The sequence below is a fragment of the Microtus oregoni genome, unplaced genomic scaffold (assembly GCF_018167655.1).
Source record: "Microtus oregoni isolate MIOR12 unplaced genomic scaffold, Mior012 000009F_ref0000495, whole genome shotgun sequence".
Classification (NCBI taxonomy): Eukaryota; Metazoa; Chordata; class Mammalia; order Rodentia; family Cricetidae; genus Microtus; species Microtus oregoni.
This window is the reverse complement of record NW_024543068.1, coordinates 24,215,658-24,229,844: the sequence shown is the minus strand read 5'-3', so window position 1 is coordinate 24,229,844 and position 14,187 is coordinate 24,215,658. Positions and strand designations below refer to the sequence as shown.

The following is a 14,187-nucleotide window of genomic DNA, read 5'->3' as shown; positions in this document are numbered from 1 at the left end:
GCTTTGTTTTGAGGATAAGAGTTTATATCAGCTGCAGCTCTTTCCTCTTCCAGAGTTCGTATTTCCCTCTGCACCAGCACTGCCTCTCTCAGAAAATGCCCTTTCTGCTGTAAGACTATAGAAACCTTTCCAGGGGACCAGGATGGCTTTGTTATTAAATTCAAGACAAAACTCTTAACTCTTGTGTTGTTTTTAAGGTGCGGGGTAGCCTCCCACTGCAGGGGTGGGAAAGGTCAGCTGGTCTCACCATTGCTGAACCTGTTCCCATATTCCCTCAGAAATCATATAGTTCTCTCTTCCTCATCAGTTTTTTCTGTTTCAGCACCACTTCTTACTTGATTGTGCAAATTCTCATGATATTTGAGAATATGCCGGACATCCACTTGCTTGGTGTTTTTTCAGTGTATTTTGAAAAATACATTTTTTATCAAGGTCTGGGAACCAAAAGGGCTACTTGTGATAGAGTTTATAGCTCACTAAAATGAGATGGTAGCCATCTTTACAATGAACCTGTCTTGGTGAAGTCTCCTATTCCAAAGCCTCCTTAAAGCCCTAGTTCTTTCTGACTCTGCTGCAGGGCCTTGCTGTGCTGCCCCTGCTGGCCTTGAACTTGATAGTCTCCTCAGACTCCTATATGCTGGGGTAATGGACATGTGCTGCCGTAGCCAATTTGGAAGCGTCTTATTTGTATCGCTGTTTCTCTTCATTTTTCTAAGTGACGGATCGTAATAGTGTTCTTGTAATTCTTCTATATCCCTATGACCTCACAGTCTTTTCATGTAGATGTTAGGTTTTGAATAACTGCTGGCAACAAACAGTTTGATCTGTTATCATTTTACATCTCTTTATTTTATCCCACTGTATTGACGAGTCTTGCTAGACATTGCTAAGTTACAGGAATAATAATAATCCTGTTTTTGTATTTTTTTTTCTAGGATTGTTCTAATCACAGTGTTTCATCTTTGATTTTAAATATGAATTACCAAAGAATGGGTAAATGTCTTTTAGGAAATGATATAGTTGTGCTTTTTTTGAAGTTTTTAGGGCTTTTGTTTTGTTTTGAGGTAGTCTAACTATTACAGCCTTTGCTGACCTGGAACTTACTGTGTAGACCGGACTGGCCTCAAACTCAGAGATCCATCCATGCCTGCCTCCTGAGTGCTGGGATCAAAGGCGTGTGCCACCACACGACTCCTTTGAATTTTTAAAGAAACAATGTATTGTTATGATCTCTGATACTGGTCCATAGCTGTCTTTCTGAAATGAACACTGGTGGTTTATTTAATTTTGTTGCATCAGTTAATGAACATGTTTGCACAATACTATATAATAGTTGAAGTATGCTTCTCTAGCCACAGGATGTGCAGACAGCATTCATCATTGCCTATTCGATATCCTAAAGAAGTCTGAAGCCAGGCTGATGTGTCTCTTTCTGAGAAGAAGGGGACATGTTAAGTTTCTCTGAACTGTTGTATCCTTGCAATATGCTTTGGTATTGGCCAGTTTCTACTAAATTTAAATTCATTTTGTGATTAATGAGATTTTATGCTGCTAATTAGAATCTAATGGTATTGTTCTCCTTATAAAACAGTGGTGCTCAGACTCATGGTGGAAGTGGTGAATGGAGCTCAGTCTAGCTCCTGGGAGCTGCAGTGATTCCAGGGTGTGGGGGGGAGTGACCGACAAATCATGATGGTCAGATATAATAGGTGTTGGCAGTCTGTATTTTTAACTACCTTTTTTTTCCCCAAATTGATCTTTTTGTAGTAAAATAATACCACAATTTTTAAGAACAACGGGTTTTTGTTGGTTTGTTTTGAGACAAGGGTTTTTTTTTGTGTAATTCTGTAGGCCAGGCTGACCTTGAACTCAGAGATTTCCCCTGCCTCTGCCTTCTGAGTGCTGGAATTAAAGCCACACACCAACACCAACCAGCTGTTTTTTTGTTTTTTGAGAAAGGTCTCTCTTTGTATTCCTTGCTGTCCTGGAGCTTGCTGTGTAGACTAGGCTGACCTCAACCTTACTTGAGAAATTTGCTTGCCTCTGCCTCCCGAGCACTCGAATTAAAAGGTGTGCACCACCAACCTGGATAATCTTCTGATGGTGCTTGCTGTTGATAGGTCGAGTCCAAAAAAATATGAGCTATTTCCCTGGCATTTTTAAATGATTGGGTAATTTTCTTAGTTCTTTTTTAATTGTGATTTTTTTTTTTTTTAATGTATGAACACTTGCAGGGCTGGAGAGATGGCTCAATAGTTGAGGACTGATTGCTGCTCTTCCAGAGGTCCAGGTTTGATTCCAGTACCCACATGGCAGTTCTCACATGGTGCAGAAACAAACCTGTGAGCAAAACACTCAACATAAAATAAAAATAAATGTAATAAATATTTTAATTTAAAAAAGTACAGTTTGTAGTAGTGCCAGCATGCAAAGGGACAAAATAAAAAGTTGATATTATGAACTGACAATAATGATAGCTTGGAGATTGAAACACTAGGTTAAGTTTTCAAATATTTAAGAAGCATAATGTATGAGACTTGATGGAAGAACTTAGGGAGGCAGCATGTGGAAGAAGACCTAGGAAGAAGCCTGAGGAGCGCCAGTACTCAATGGCTGGGGAGATGGTGGTAAGCCTCCCAAAGAGACAACTTTGGGGAACCTGGCAGAGTATGGAAATTGTGGGGGGCAGGGCAGCTTAAAGGCAGGGAAAGAATGTTTTCAGGAGGGATCATAATGGGGAAAGGTAGTGTGAGCAGTTAGTTAGATGGGGCCATGAGATGATGGTAAAAGCACTGACTGCTCTTCCAGAGGACCCAGGACACTTCCCAGCACCCACCTGGCAGCACACAATTGTCTGTAACTCCATTTCCAGGGGATCTGATGCCTCCTTCTAGCCTCTGTGAGGACTGGGGTAGGCTTGTGGCCCACAGACAGACATCAGGCAGAACATTCATACACAAAGTAAAAGCACGAACCCCCCCCCCCAAAAAAAAAGGTATCACTCCAAAATGATACTTTGGAGTATCACTGCTTTTCAGAAAGGTTGGCTGGAAAGGCGGGCAGCTAGAAGAGTGTACACTGAGATATTGGTGGGTGACATGAATAGTGCTCGTGTGTCTCTAAGCATCATGCTTCAAGACCTGGTATAGAGGCACATTGTTTTAACCAGTACTCCTGAAACAGTGTGAGTGCAGGGCTCTGATCTGGAGACTGCTCTTATTTATATAGCCAGCCAGGGCTACTGCGCGGAAACCCTGTCTCAAAAAAGAAAGTAGTCTCACCAATCAAAAGATGATGTGAAGATCCAGGGAAGATAATAGTGTGGGGACCCAGAAAAGTAGCCTGCACTCCAGAGCGCTCACAGAAGGGTTCATCATGGACAAGAAACAGTCTCCATCAGAATAAAAATAGACGAGGTCAGAAGAGTTCTGAGAGGAGTTGTATCTTACTTCCCGACCACTACCATCTCTGTCCATTGCAGCTCTCCATTTTTCATCTTTATTTTTCATTTCCAGAAAACTATTTTCAGAATGCTATTTTAAAAATTGATAGCCTCATTCAGTGTCATCTTGATAGGTGACTTCCGATTTGGAGTTAATACAGTCCATTACTGCAGCACGAATAATAAAACCCAGAGACAGATACTGGGGTTTGAGCTGAAGGTCAGAAAAGCAGAGCAGCCAGCCACTGGAGAGACCTTTTACCTCTTCCTAATCTCTACCAAAAGGGCGAGATCCTGTCTCGGCGGATCCTCAGACTCCACACTCCGCTGAGTGCCTGTCTCTTCCTCTTTATATTCCTCTCTCCATCCGCCATATCACTCCTATCTCCACCTCCCTAGTGCTGGGATTAAAGATGTGAGCCACCACCACCACCTGGTTCTGTTTCTAGATCAATCTTATTGAAGCCCATGCTGGCCTTGGACTCACTGAGATTGTCTGTCTCCTGGGTCCTGGGTCCTGGGATTAAAGGTGTGTGCCACCACTCCCTGGCCTTTATGGCTGACTAGTGTGGCTGCTTTGCCCCCTGATCTTCATTCTTAAGCTTTATTTATTAAAACACAAATAATGTACTTCTTGACTTTTGATGTCAAATACAGCCTTTTATGTGTAAGGTGCTACATGCTTCTGATGTATGTGGCCTTTAATCATAAATTTTAGATTTTTTTCCCTCTCTTGAAAGTATAGGGATTTAAAAAAAATTATAGACTTATAGGCAAGGAATAATATTAACTCTGAAGGACTTTTAGCTTTGTTCTCTGACAACCCTGAGTACTTCATATCATCTTCAAACATATACCTCCCGTATTTTAAGTTTTCTGTTATTTCATTTCCATGTACATGTGATGGCATGTGTAGAATTGGAGCGCAAATCTAGAAATACGGGTCCTCTTTTCAGCCTTACCTCTACTATTTCCCTGTACCTTCTTGTTTGTAAAATTAGATTTTGACAGATTGCTTCTGTATTTATACCAGAACTAAATTTGTGAATATGTATTACTGTTTTTGTATGTTTTTCCCTTTTTATTAGCTCTTCCCTCCCAATCTGTTGCAGTTTTTATGTGCTTCTCTCATTTCTATAGATAACCTTGAGGTAGCTGCCTTAATTAATCGTGGCTTAGGAAATTAAAAGTGTGTTGTGTGGCCAAGTTACCCTTTTCAGGGACGTGACAGTAAGCAGTTTGTGTTGCTTTCCTGAGCTGCAGCTGTTTGATGTGTTGCCCAACACTACTTGTCAGTGTGCACTTGAGAAGCCAGCTGGCTCTGAGGACAGCAGCACTGATGGACCGTGTACAGTGCAGAGATGGGTGGCACTGGTGCTGTTCTGCACCCCTGCTTCCTGTGCTCTCAGCCAGGTCCTTGCACTTCTTCTCTGTGCCTTTCTTTTCCATCTTTAGCTTCCTATCTCTTAGGCAGATCTATTCCAGATCCCCCCCCCTTTTTATAACTAAATCTATTTTAATGCCCACCAAAGGCCCTCTAGTTCCCAACATCCTTCCTGTTAGTGCCAGCTTAGCAGGGCTCTTTGTTATTTGAGTATATCCTTGAATCTTACCAATCCCCGCTATAAATATCCACATTAAATGTTGCTTCCCAGCATGTAGGGCTCCATATGAGAATGATGCAGTACCAGTTGCTAAGAGAGTATCATTTTCCCCACGTTGTTTACATGGGTCTGTTTGACATAGAAACTTGGAGGATTGTTTCATTAGACTGTCCACAGGCAAACAAATACTTGTAAAGTTTGATTCAATTTTTTAAAGACTGCTCAAAATGGATTTGTATAGGGATGTATAATATGGTATGGTATGGTATGGTATGGTATGGTATGGTACTGTTACAGGGAGTGGGGCCCCTTGTTCCGGCCACCTGACTAGCTTACACCCGAAATAATCACACAGAAACTGTATTAATTAAAACACTGCTTGGCCATTAGCTCTAGCCTCCTATTGGCTAACTCTCACATCTTGATTTAACCCATTTCTATTAATCTGTGTTCACCACAAGGTCATGGTTTACCGAGAACGATTTAGCATGTCTGACCTGGCGTCTCCATGACGGCTCTCTGACTCTAGCTCTTTCTTCCTCCTAGCATTCAGTTCTGTCTTCTCCACCTAAGTTCTGCCCTATCAGGCCAAGCAGTTTCTTTATTGATTAACCAATGAAAGCAACACATAAACAGACTACACCATAGTATAGTATAAATAGTATCCCCTTACTTGTTTCTTATGCCTTTTAAGAAGCAGTCAAGTTGTTTCCATGTTTGGCTATTACAGTTTTCAGAGGTCAACAGTAAAATATGTAAAGCTTGTTAAAACTATTATTCAGTGTGATTCTGAGGGAATTAAACCTCTTGACTATTAGATTATTACATTAGCTTTGTGAAAGGCACAAGCTGCTGAGGGGTTGCAGGTGTAGTTTGCTATCGACTATAACATACACCTGGGCATTGCAGGAAAGAGCAGGCAGTGGTTGACCTTTAATGAGTGAATTTCTCAATTTAGATGTTGGTTTCATTTTAAAGGACTCAAAATGTTACCACAGCACTCTTGAAATTCAGATCAGCTGCTAATATTTGTGATGAGATGCAGTATGTATTCAAGTAGGTATAAGACTCAGAAACTGAGTTAAACTTTCATTCCCACACACACACACACACACTTGTTCATTTAATAATTGTACTAAATAAAACACTGTGTAGTCATCCATGTATGCAAAAGGCCTATGCAAACAATATTTATATTAGTAAAGACTTTCTGACATAGTTATATAATCAGCATCATATTTTTATGTAGTTTACAGTTGGCAACTTTACTAAGTTTTTATAAATTATTCAAACTCTTAAGTAGATAAGATTCATAAATTGCATACTTTAGTTTTGCGGAATTAATTTATTTGGTAATTTTATATGCATATCTGGTAAATAAGTCCTGGACTTGTTTCTAAAGGGGAGAGTAAGGTCTCTGTTATGCAAAGTGAAAATCTAGATTTGCTATTTGTAGGAATATAATAGTGACTGAATAGTATTCTTTTGCTCAGTGCCTTCATTCTTACCAGACTGTCTGACTGCATTGAAGTATCATTCAGAAGGTCATATTAATATGTTCACTGCACAGTGAAGAAATCGAGGGATGCTAGTCTAGATAGGCATCTATCTAGATTTATTAATCATCTAGCTGTCTTAATCACAACTCACACATAACTGGCTAGTCAACCTCACAAGGCAGTTCACACCAAGATGAGGCAACTTGGCTGTTGGCCTTTAGTAGGTAACTTAATGGCTCAGTTTCTTCATTGGTAAGGTAGGGGTATAATAATGCCAATATTGGCATAATGATTTAAAAACATTAATACATTCATAAAACTTCTGAATAGTGCTTGGCTGGTACCCCTCCCCCCACATGCACCCAGTCTCTGTGAGATGTTACTTCTAGGCCAGTAATCATTCACTAATACCTTCTCCAGTTGTTGAGAGGTGAGGGTGTAGGCTCTAGGTTTTAAGAGAATGTCATGTGCTTTTAAAAACATGTCTTGGTTTGGTTTTCTTTGGACTTCTCTGTAGAGAAATACACTTTAAAGGAAGCAGTGTTCTCAAGTCCCTTTGTCCCTTTAATACAGCCAAACTCCCATGTTGGACTTCTTCCTGAAGCCATGCTGTCTCTTTTTCTTTCCAGAGAGAAACCAGTAGTTTTATATGCTATTGAGTTTCTGCTGTTAGGCTCTGAGTGCTGGGGGCACACCAATGGAAGTCCCTGTCCTCATGGAGTTTGCAGCCACTGTCCTTAAGCTGGCTGCTGCCCTCATTTTATGTACTGTACTGTGTATTATGTAGAATTGCTTTGCTGCATTACTCAAGATACTGCCTTTTGTTGGGAAAAAAATGATAGAATTAAATGTCTATTGTTAAATGCTATCTACTGTACTTTCTAATAAGCAAGTTATTTCCAGTGTTTGCCATTTATAGCTTTTAGTAATGGTCACTACACATTTTCTTGGTAGATAGGACAGTTTCTTTAAAATGCTGTATGTCAGGTTCTTTAACCAACTACAGTTAGAATCATGGCGTGCTTGAGCCTGTTAATGCAAGTGAACATGTGGAGCAGAAACCTTACCTTTGCTCCCTTACTCCAGCCCTGTAAGATGCAGGTCAGACACGGCCACAGAGGTGACTCCATCACCTGGGCATTGCCTGCCCTTGCTAGCACTCTACTCTGGTATGGTCATAGGATCGCTGTGCTGTCGTGTAGTGCATCTTCCAGCTTTTGCTGTTAGTACAGTCACTGGAGTTCCTGTTTTCCTCACACTCTACCTGCTCCTGGTGTGTCAGGCGGGCAGGAAGTGACTTTCTTAACCGCCTCCCCCATTTCTAATGTGTTTAAAGTATGTTTTAAAGTGTATTACACAAAGAATAAATGTGTAGCTCATTAGTAGAATAGCATTAGTGAGGTTTTGAGTTTAATCACTACCACTCCCAAAAGTATATTATGTACAAATTTCTTACTTAAAGGACAGACAAAGCTGGTGTCCAGGAGAAAAACATTATTATAACTGACTCCCTTGCTCTGGTAGAAAAATAATACTATATAAGCATTGCTTTATAATAAACAGCTTCACTAGATTAAGTGTGGGTAGTATACTAGACATGCTGCAAGTGCATTATACATTTATTCTTTGTAAGAATCCTGTAAGATTAGCACCTGTGCCAGGCATGATGGTACACACCTTTAATCTCAGCACTTTAATTTAAGCTGAGGCAGGTGGATTTCTGTTAGTCTCAGGCCAGCCAGAGCTATACAGTGAGACCCTGTCTTTTCATGTTTTTTTTTTGTTTTTGTTTTTCTTTGATTTTTGAGACAGGGTTTCTCTGTGCAGCCCTGGCTGTCCTGGAACTTACTCTGTATAGATAGGCTGGCCTCAAATTCAGAGATCCCTGCCTTTGCCAGAGATTAAAAGTGCTGGGATTAAAGGCATGAACCACCATACCCAGCTGTCTTTAAAAAAAAGTTTAGCTGGGTGGTGGTGGTGCACACTTATAATCTCAGTATTCAGGAGGTAGAGGCAGTCAGTTCTCTCTGAGTTCAAGGCCAGCCTGGTCTACAAAGTGAGTTCCAGGACAGCCTAGGCTGTTGTTACACAGAGAAACCCTGTCTCGGCGGTGTGGGGGATTAGCGCCTTATTACACAGATGAAGAAAGCAGTTCAGAAAAACTAGTATGCTTGCTGTGGTCACACTGTTACAAAGAGATAGAGCTGGTCAGGTCTAACTTTATAACTTGTATTCTTCGGTGCTTGGTTCTATTGGGAAAGTCTTATGAGTCTGTGGTTCATGATTTTTCTTTTGCTTTGTCTATGAAATGAGCTTCAGTTTGAATTTTACTCCCCCCACCTTCGAGTAGTTATTTCTAGTAATCATATTTTGAGCTGTTTTTCTCTTTGACTCTTAACCCATTGGCGTCTTTTCCCATCCCTCCCCGCCGTTTTGGAGGGTTTGATGGACAGTGAGGCAGTTTCTCTATGATGTATGTAGTCATGGTTGCCCTGGAATGCTTCTCACAGAGACGCCTGCCTCTGCTGGGATTCTAGGCATGAGCCACTACACCTGGCTTTACCTCGTCTTTTACACTTTTTGTGTAGTTTATCTGATTTTTTTTTCCCCTATGCTCTGCAACTTTGGTATGCCTTATAAAATCACATAGGAATTTTAAAACTGTAATCCTTTGAGTTTTTATTGAGCGTGTGTGCGCGTGTGCGCGCGCGTGTGTTACACATCTGCACAGTGGAAGTCAGAGAACTTGGAGAAGTTTGGAGCTTTCTTTCCCTGTGCATCAGTTGGTTAGAAGGAAAAAGGAAGTAGTGGGGAGAGGATGTCTGCAAAAACAGAATTTTTTATTTCTTTCCCAAGAAATTTCTATACTATTTCTCTTCTGAGTTTATCATTACTGGTATCTTTAGTCTCCTAGTTTCAGAACATCACCTGGACACTGTCCTTCCCTTATTATATACGTCTTCTCTACCTCCTTTCTCTCCAGTATTCTATTTTACTTTAAGATTTTCTTTAGTTTATAACTCATTTGATTACTTGGACTAAATTATTAAATGCATTATTAAAATATTGCTTGACAAGAGCTAGCCTACGTCTTGACCCGCTGTGTCTGCTTTGTGGGTCCATTCCAAATCAGGGAGCTGGCTGGTAAGTGTTGACAAAGGACTAGATGAGCCGAACTAGACCCTTCGGATCTTTTAGGATTTATACCTGGTGCTCATAAAGCATATAATAATGATAATTACTATTACTGTTAGCTTAATTATCAGATTAATTCTGTTAAATTTTTTGTATAATAAAATTTGTCGTTAAAGCGCATTATTACTTGAAAATTGAAGCTGACCGCTTTAGTAACTGACTGGATTTGTCAAAGACTACAAAGTCTGATGAAGGGAGTAGAATCTGAGCTGGACTTCAAAGGATAGATACAGGTGGGTTTTTTTTTTTTTCTGTTAGTAAAGAGATGAGGCAGGGGATTCCAGTTAAGGAGTATGACCTGCACAGGGCTTAAAGAAAGGCACTGAAGCCGGGCAGTGGTGGCGCACGCCTTTAATCCCAGCACTCGGGAGGCAGAGGCAGGCGGATCTCTGTGAGTTCGAGGCCAGCCTGGTCTACAAGAGCTAGTTCCAGGACAGGAACCAAAAGCTACGGAGAAACCCTGTCTCGAAAAATCCGAAAGAAAAAAAAAAAAGAAAGGCACTGAAAATTTGGACCAGTGTGAGTAATTTACAGAGTTTTCTTGTTATGGAAACAAAATGAAATAGCTTGAAATCAAACTTTCAAAATTTCTTAGTACTCAGCTAAGGTTTCTGAAGTAGGAGATACTCATATGTCTTATGAATTAACTTTTTTTATTGACACACAACATAATTGCAAGGTTACATATGATGCATGCACCCTGGAATCTTGCCTGGTTCATGTAAGTTAATGGTCACTGCTGGGTCTCCTTAGTATCAGAGAGAGGCAGACAAACTCCTTTTCCTGGTGACTTAGTTCCCTTTGCTGCTTGTCTAAGTGATTTCTATTCGGTCAGCCGCTCCCTTTCTTGTTAACTGCACATTCCAGGTCAGTAACATAGTGCTTATAGCTATAGCCCATGAGTCTTTACAATTTCCTTGTATCTCAGAGGTGCTACAAAAGACTGTTGGATGTGTGTTTTGTTTCAAAGACAGTTACTGACTTTCTTATTTCTCTTCCTTTACAGACCTAGAGGATCAAGTCATAATGGGAGCATTTTTAGACAAGCCAAAGATGGAAAAGCATAATGCCCAGGGGCAGGGGAATGGGTTGCGATACGGCCTAAGCAGCATGCAAGGCTGGCGTGTTGAAATGGAGGACGCACATACAGCTGTGATCGGCTTGCCAAGTGGACTTGAGACGTGGTCATTCTTTGCTGTATATGATGGGCATGCTGGTTCTCAGGTTGCCAAATACTGCTGTGAGCATCTGTTAGATCACATCACCAATAACCAGGATTTTAAAGGCTCTGCAGGAGCGCCATCTGTGGAAAATGTAAAGAATGGAATCAGAACAGGTTTTCTGGAGATCGATGAACACATGAGAGTTATGTCAGAGAAGAAACATGGTGCAGATAGAAGTGGGTCAACAGCTGTGGGGGTCTTAATTTCTCCCCAGCACACCTATTTCATTAACTGTGGAGACTCGAGAGGTTTGCTTTGTAGGAACAGGAAAGTTCACTTCTTCACACAAGACCACAAACCAAGTAATCCGCTGGAAAAAGAACGAATTCAGAATGCAGGGGGCTCTGTGATGATTCAGCGTGTTAACGGTTCTCTGGCTGTGTCAAGGGCCCTTGGGGATTTTGATTACAAATGTGTCCATGGAAAAGGTCCCACAGAGCAGCTTGTCTCACCAGAGCCGGAAGTCCATGATATCGAAAGGTCTGAAGAGGATGATCAGTTCATTATTCTTGCATGTGATGGAATCTGGGATGTCATGGGAAACGAAGAGCTCTGTGACTTTGTGAGATCCAGACTTGAAGTCACTGATGACCTTGAGAAAGTTTGCAATGAAGTAGTCGACACCTGTTTGTATAAGGTAGCTAGACTTTTCTTTTCAGTCAACTTTATGCCATTAGTTACTGTTCCTTTTAATTATTGTGGAGCCTGTAGATATCAAAAATAAATTTTGGCACAATTACAGGATACTCTACCAACTGTGAAAATATAAGGATACTTTAGAAACTAGCCAGTTACCATCTGTGCAAGAGCTGAATCTAAATGCTTGGTCTTTAACCATGGGTACTTAAGCTTTTGGTACTATAGAAGAATATTAGAGAGAAAGAGGGTGGGGAGATCTGGAGCTCTGCATCTATCTGTAAGCTCTGGATATGCTTTAGGACGCTGGTTGAGTGTTTCCACCACTTGAACATGAGTTCTGTAGCATGAGAACAGCAGGGTTCAGTGAGTGTGGGTATGGGGCAATAGAAATAGCCTTGGTTGTGGGCACAGAAGGACCTCGGTGAGACCCTGTGACTGGAGGTCAGCTCGTGTTTCCTGAAAGAACAGAGATTGCCCTGTCTAGTGGGACTGCTGGGAGGAGGATCAAATAGGCTCATGTACATAGAGAAGCAGATAAGGAAGCTGAAGACAGAGAAGGTTCTGTGGACTTAAGAGTCAAACAGACCTGGAATCAAGGCTTACCTCTGTTGCTTTGTATTCTTCATTCCTAAACAAGTTCAATCTGCTATAAAATACAGAGAATATATAACTTCTAGCCTCTGTTAAGGACTTACATGTGCACACATGCCTGCCTGCGTGTGTGCTCGTGTACACTCTAGTCTGATAGGTAATGCATAGTCAGTTCATGCTCGAGAACTCAGAATTCATTTCTACACTATTACACAGCTTTAGTCGCAGCCCCCAGACTAGAAATGCTGGGGCCTTGGCTTAGCGTCAGTGCCGCTTGTGCCACACTGTGGTATTTTGTCAGTGACGCTTGCTGACTACTGTTTGAAAGCAAGCGCTATGTATCCACACATTCATCTCAGTGTAAAATCCTAATTCTATTAGAAGTAGAATTTGTGTACCTTCCAGCTTGTGTGTCTGTAAAGTGATAGTGTGCTGTCAGTCTAGCTTCCTTATGAACGGTTTGAGGTATTCGTTTAATGTGTATAAGATCAATGTTTCCGTATAGCTGAATTAAATACTAAAAGTAAGGAAAATGTAGGAAGACTATCAATTCAAGTGTTCTATTTAACAACAGTTTGAATAATGATTTGAATGTACTTCCAAGTTAAATCAGTACTTTTATTATATAAATAATACATAATATGTACTACAAAAGTATAAACTTCTTCTAGTTTTCCTTCTGATTTCATATTTCTACTGCAGAAATAAATGCATTGACCCCACAGTGCGTTGAGACTAAAGTGTAAATTTGTGACAGGGACAGTAAAGACTAGTACTAACAAGCTCCGCCATATTACGTGGCGTGTGCAGCTGCGTGATACTGACATGGCAGATGACTTCAAGCAAAGTGGCCAGCAGAGAAGATTTAGGGAAATTTTTGTTTTATAGGCTCTTTGGCAATAATTTTCTCACAGAGGATGTAGCCTGTAATGATTGCTCCTTATAATAGTTAATATATTATATGGAGGCAACTGTCCCCTACCAACATGTCTGCTTTTTTCTCCTTAAAAGTAACTTGTTTTGTTTTTTGAGACAGGGTTTCTCTGTAGCTTTGGAGCCTGCCCTGGAACTAGCTCTTGTAGACCAGGCTGGCCTCGAACTCACAGAGATCCACCTGCCTCTGCCTCTGCCTCCCGAGAGCTGGAATTAAAGGCGTGCGCCACTGCTGCCTGGCTAAAAATAACATTTTTATAGACACAATATAGTTATGATTGGCATAGGTATAAAGATTCTCAAGGTTTTAAAAAGTAGAAAGAAAACCAAATATTTTCTTGCCCTTTCTCTTTCCAGGGAAGTCGAGACAACATGAGTGTGATTCTGATCTGCTTTCCCAATGCACCTAAAGTCTCAGCAGAAGCCGTGAAGAAGGAGGCAGAGCTGGACAAGTACCTGGAATGCAGAGTAGAAGGTGGATCATTTAACAAAAAATAAGTAGCTTTCTTTAAAAAACCTGCAACAGAAAGTTTAACACTCTAGAGTTTTTAATTCTTTACATGCCTTTAACATCTAGTACTTAGCATATAAAAGTGGAAAGGACATTTCGTAGTAAGCATTTAGATGTCTTCCCAAGGCACCCTGTCAGATTAGAGATAACTAGTACAGCCTCATGCAAACATGAGTTTTCTGGTTAGGAAACTTCTGTACTGAATGGTTGAAGTGTGGATCTAAACTTCTTGCTGACCTCACTAGTGTGAGGAGTTTTATGCCCAGAGAACACACTTGTTTCATTTGAGTATTTCATCTTCCTGTGAGAAAGCCATGTGCGCTAACTTCAAATCTCTGGAATAGTTTGTGTACGACCTGTGTTTGGTTGGTTGTTTTCTGGGTGGTTTGGTTTTTTTGTTTGTTTGTTTTGTTTTTGATAACTTGGAAGTCAGATGGTTCCTAGCAGCTGTCACATCCCACAGCTTTCCACACTTAGTTTTCAGTTCTTTGACGGCTTCCCTCCTAAGCCATGAGCTCTTTGACCTTACAGCACAGACCTGGCAGGAATC

General features: G+C 40.8%; 1 protein-coding gene across 2 annotated transcripts in view; it reads left to right on the top strand.

The window, feature by feature from the left end:
* Positions 1-14,187, top strand: part of Ppm1a (protein phosphatase, Mg2+/Mn2+ dependent 1A) — a 47,890-nt gene that overhangs the window by 22,416 nt on the left and 11,287 nt on the right. Inside the window, exons 1-3 of one of the 2 annotated variants that reach the window (XM_041658436.1) lie at positions 9,892-9,973; positions 10,747-11,600; positions 13,484-13,601. In XM_041658436.1, the coding sequence (XP_041514370.1) occupies positions 10,767-11,600; positions 13,484-13,601 (952 nt within the window). In that variant the 5' untranslated portion in view covers positions 9,892-9,973; positions 10,747-10,766. Of the gene's footprint in view, positions 1-9,891; positions 9,974-10,746; positions 11,601-13,483; positions 13,602-14,187 lie in introns of those variants that run through there. The other variant, XM_041658437.1, reaches the window with a different exon arrangement.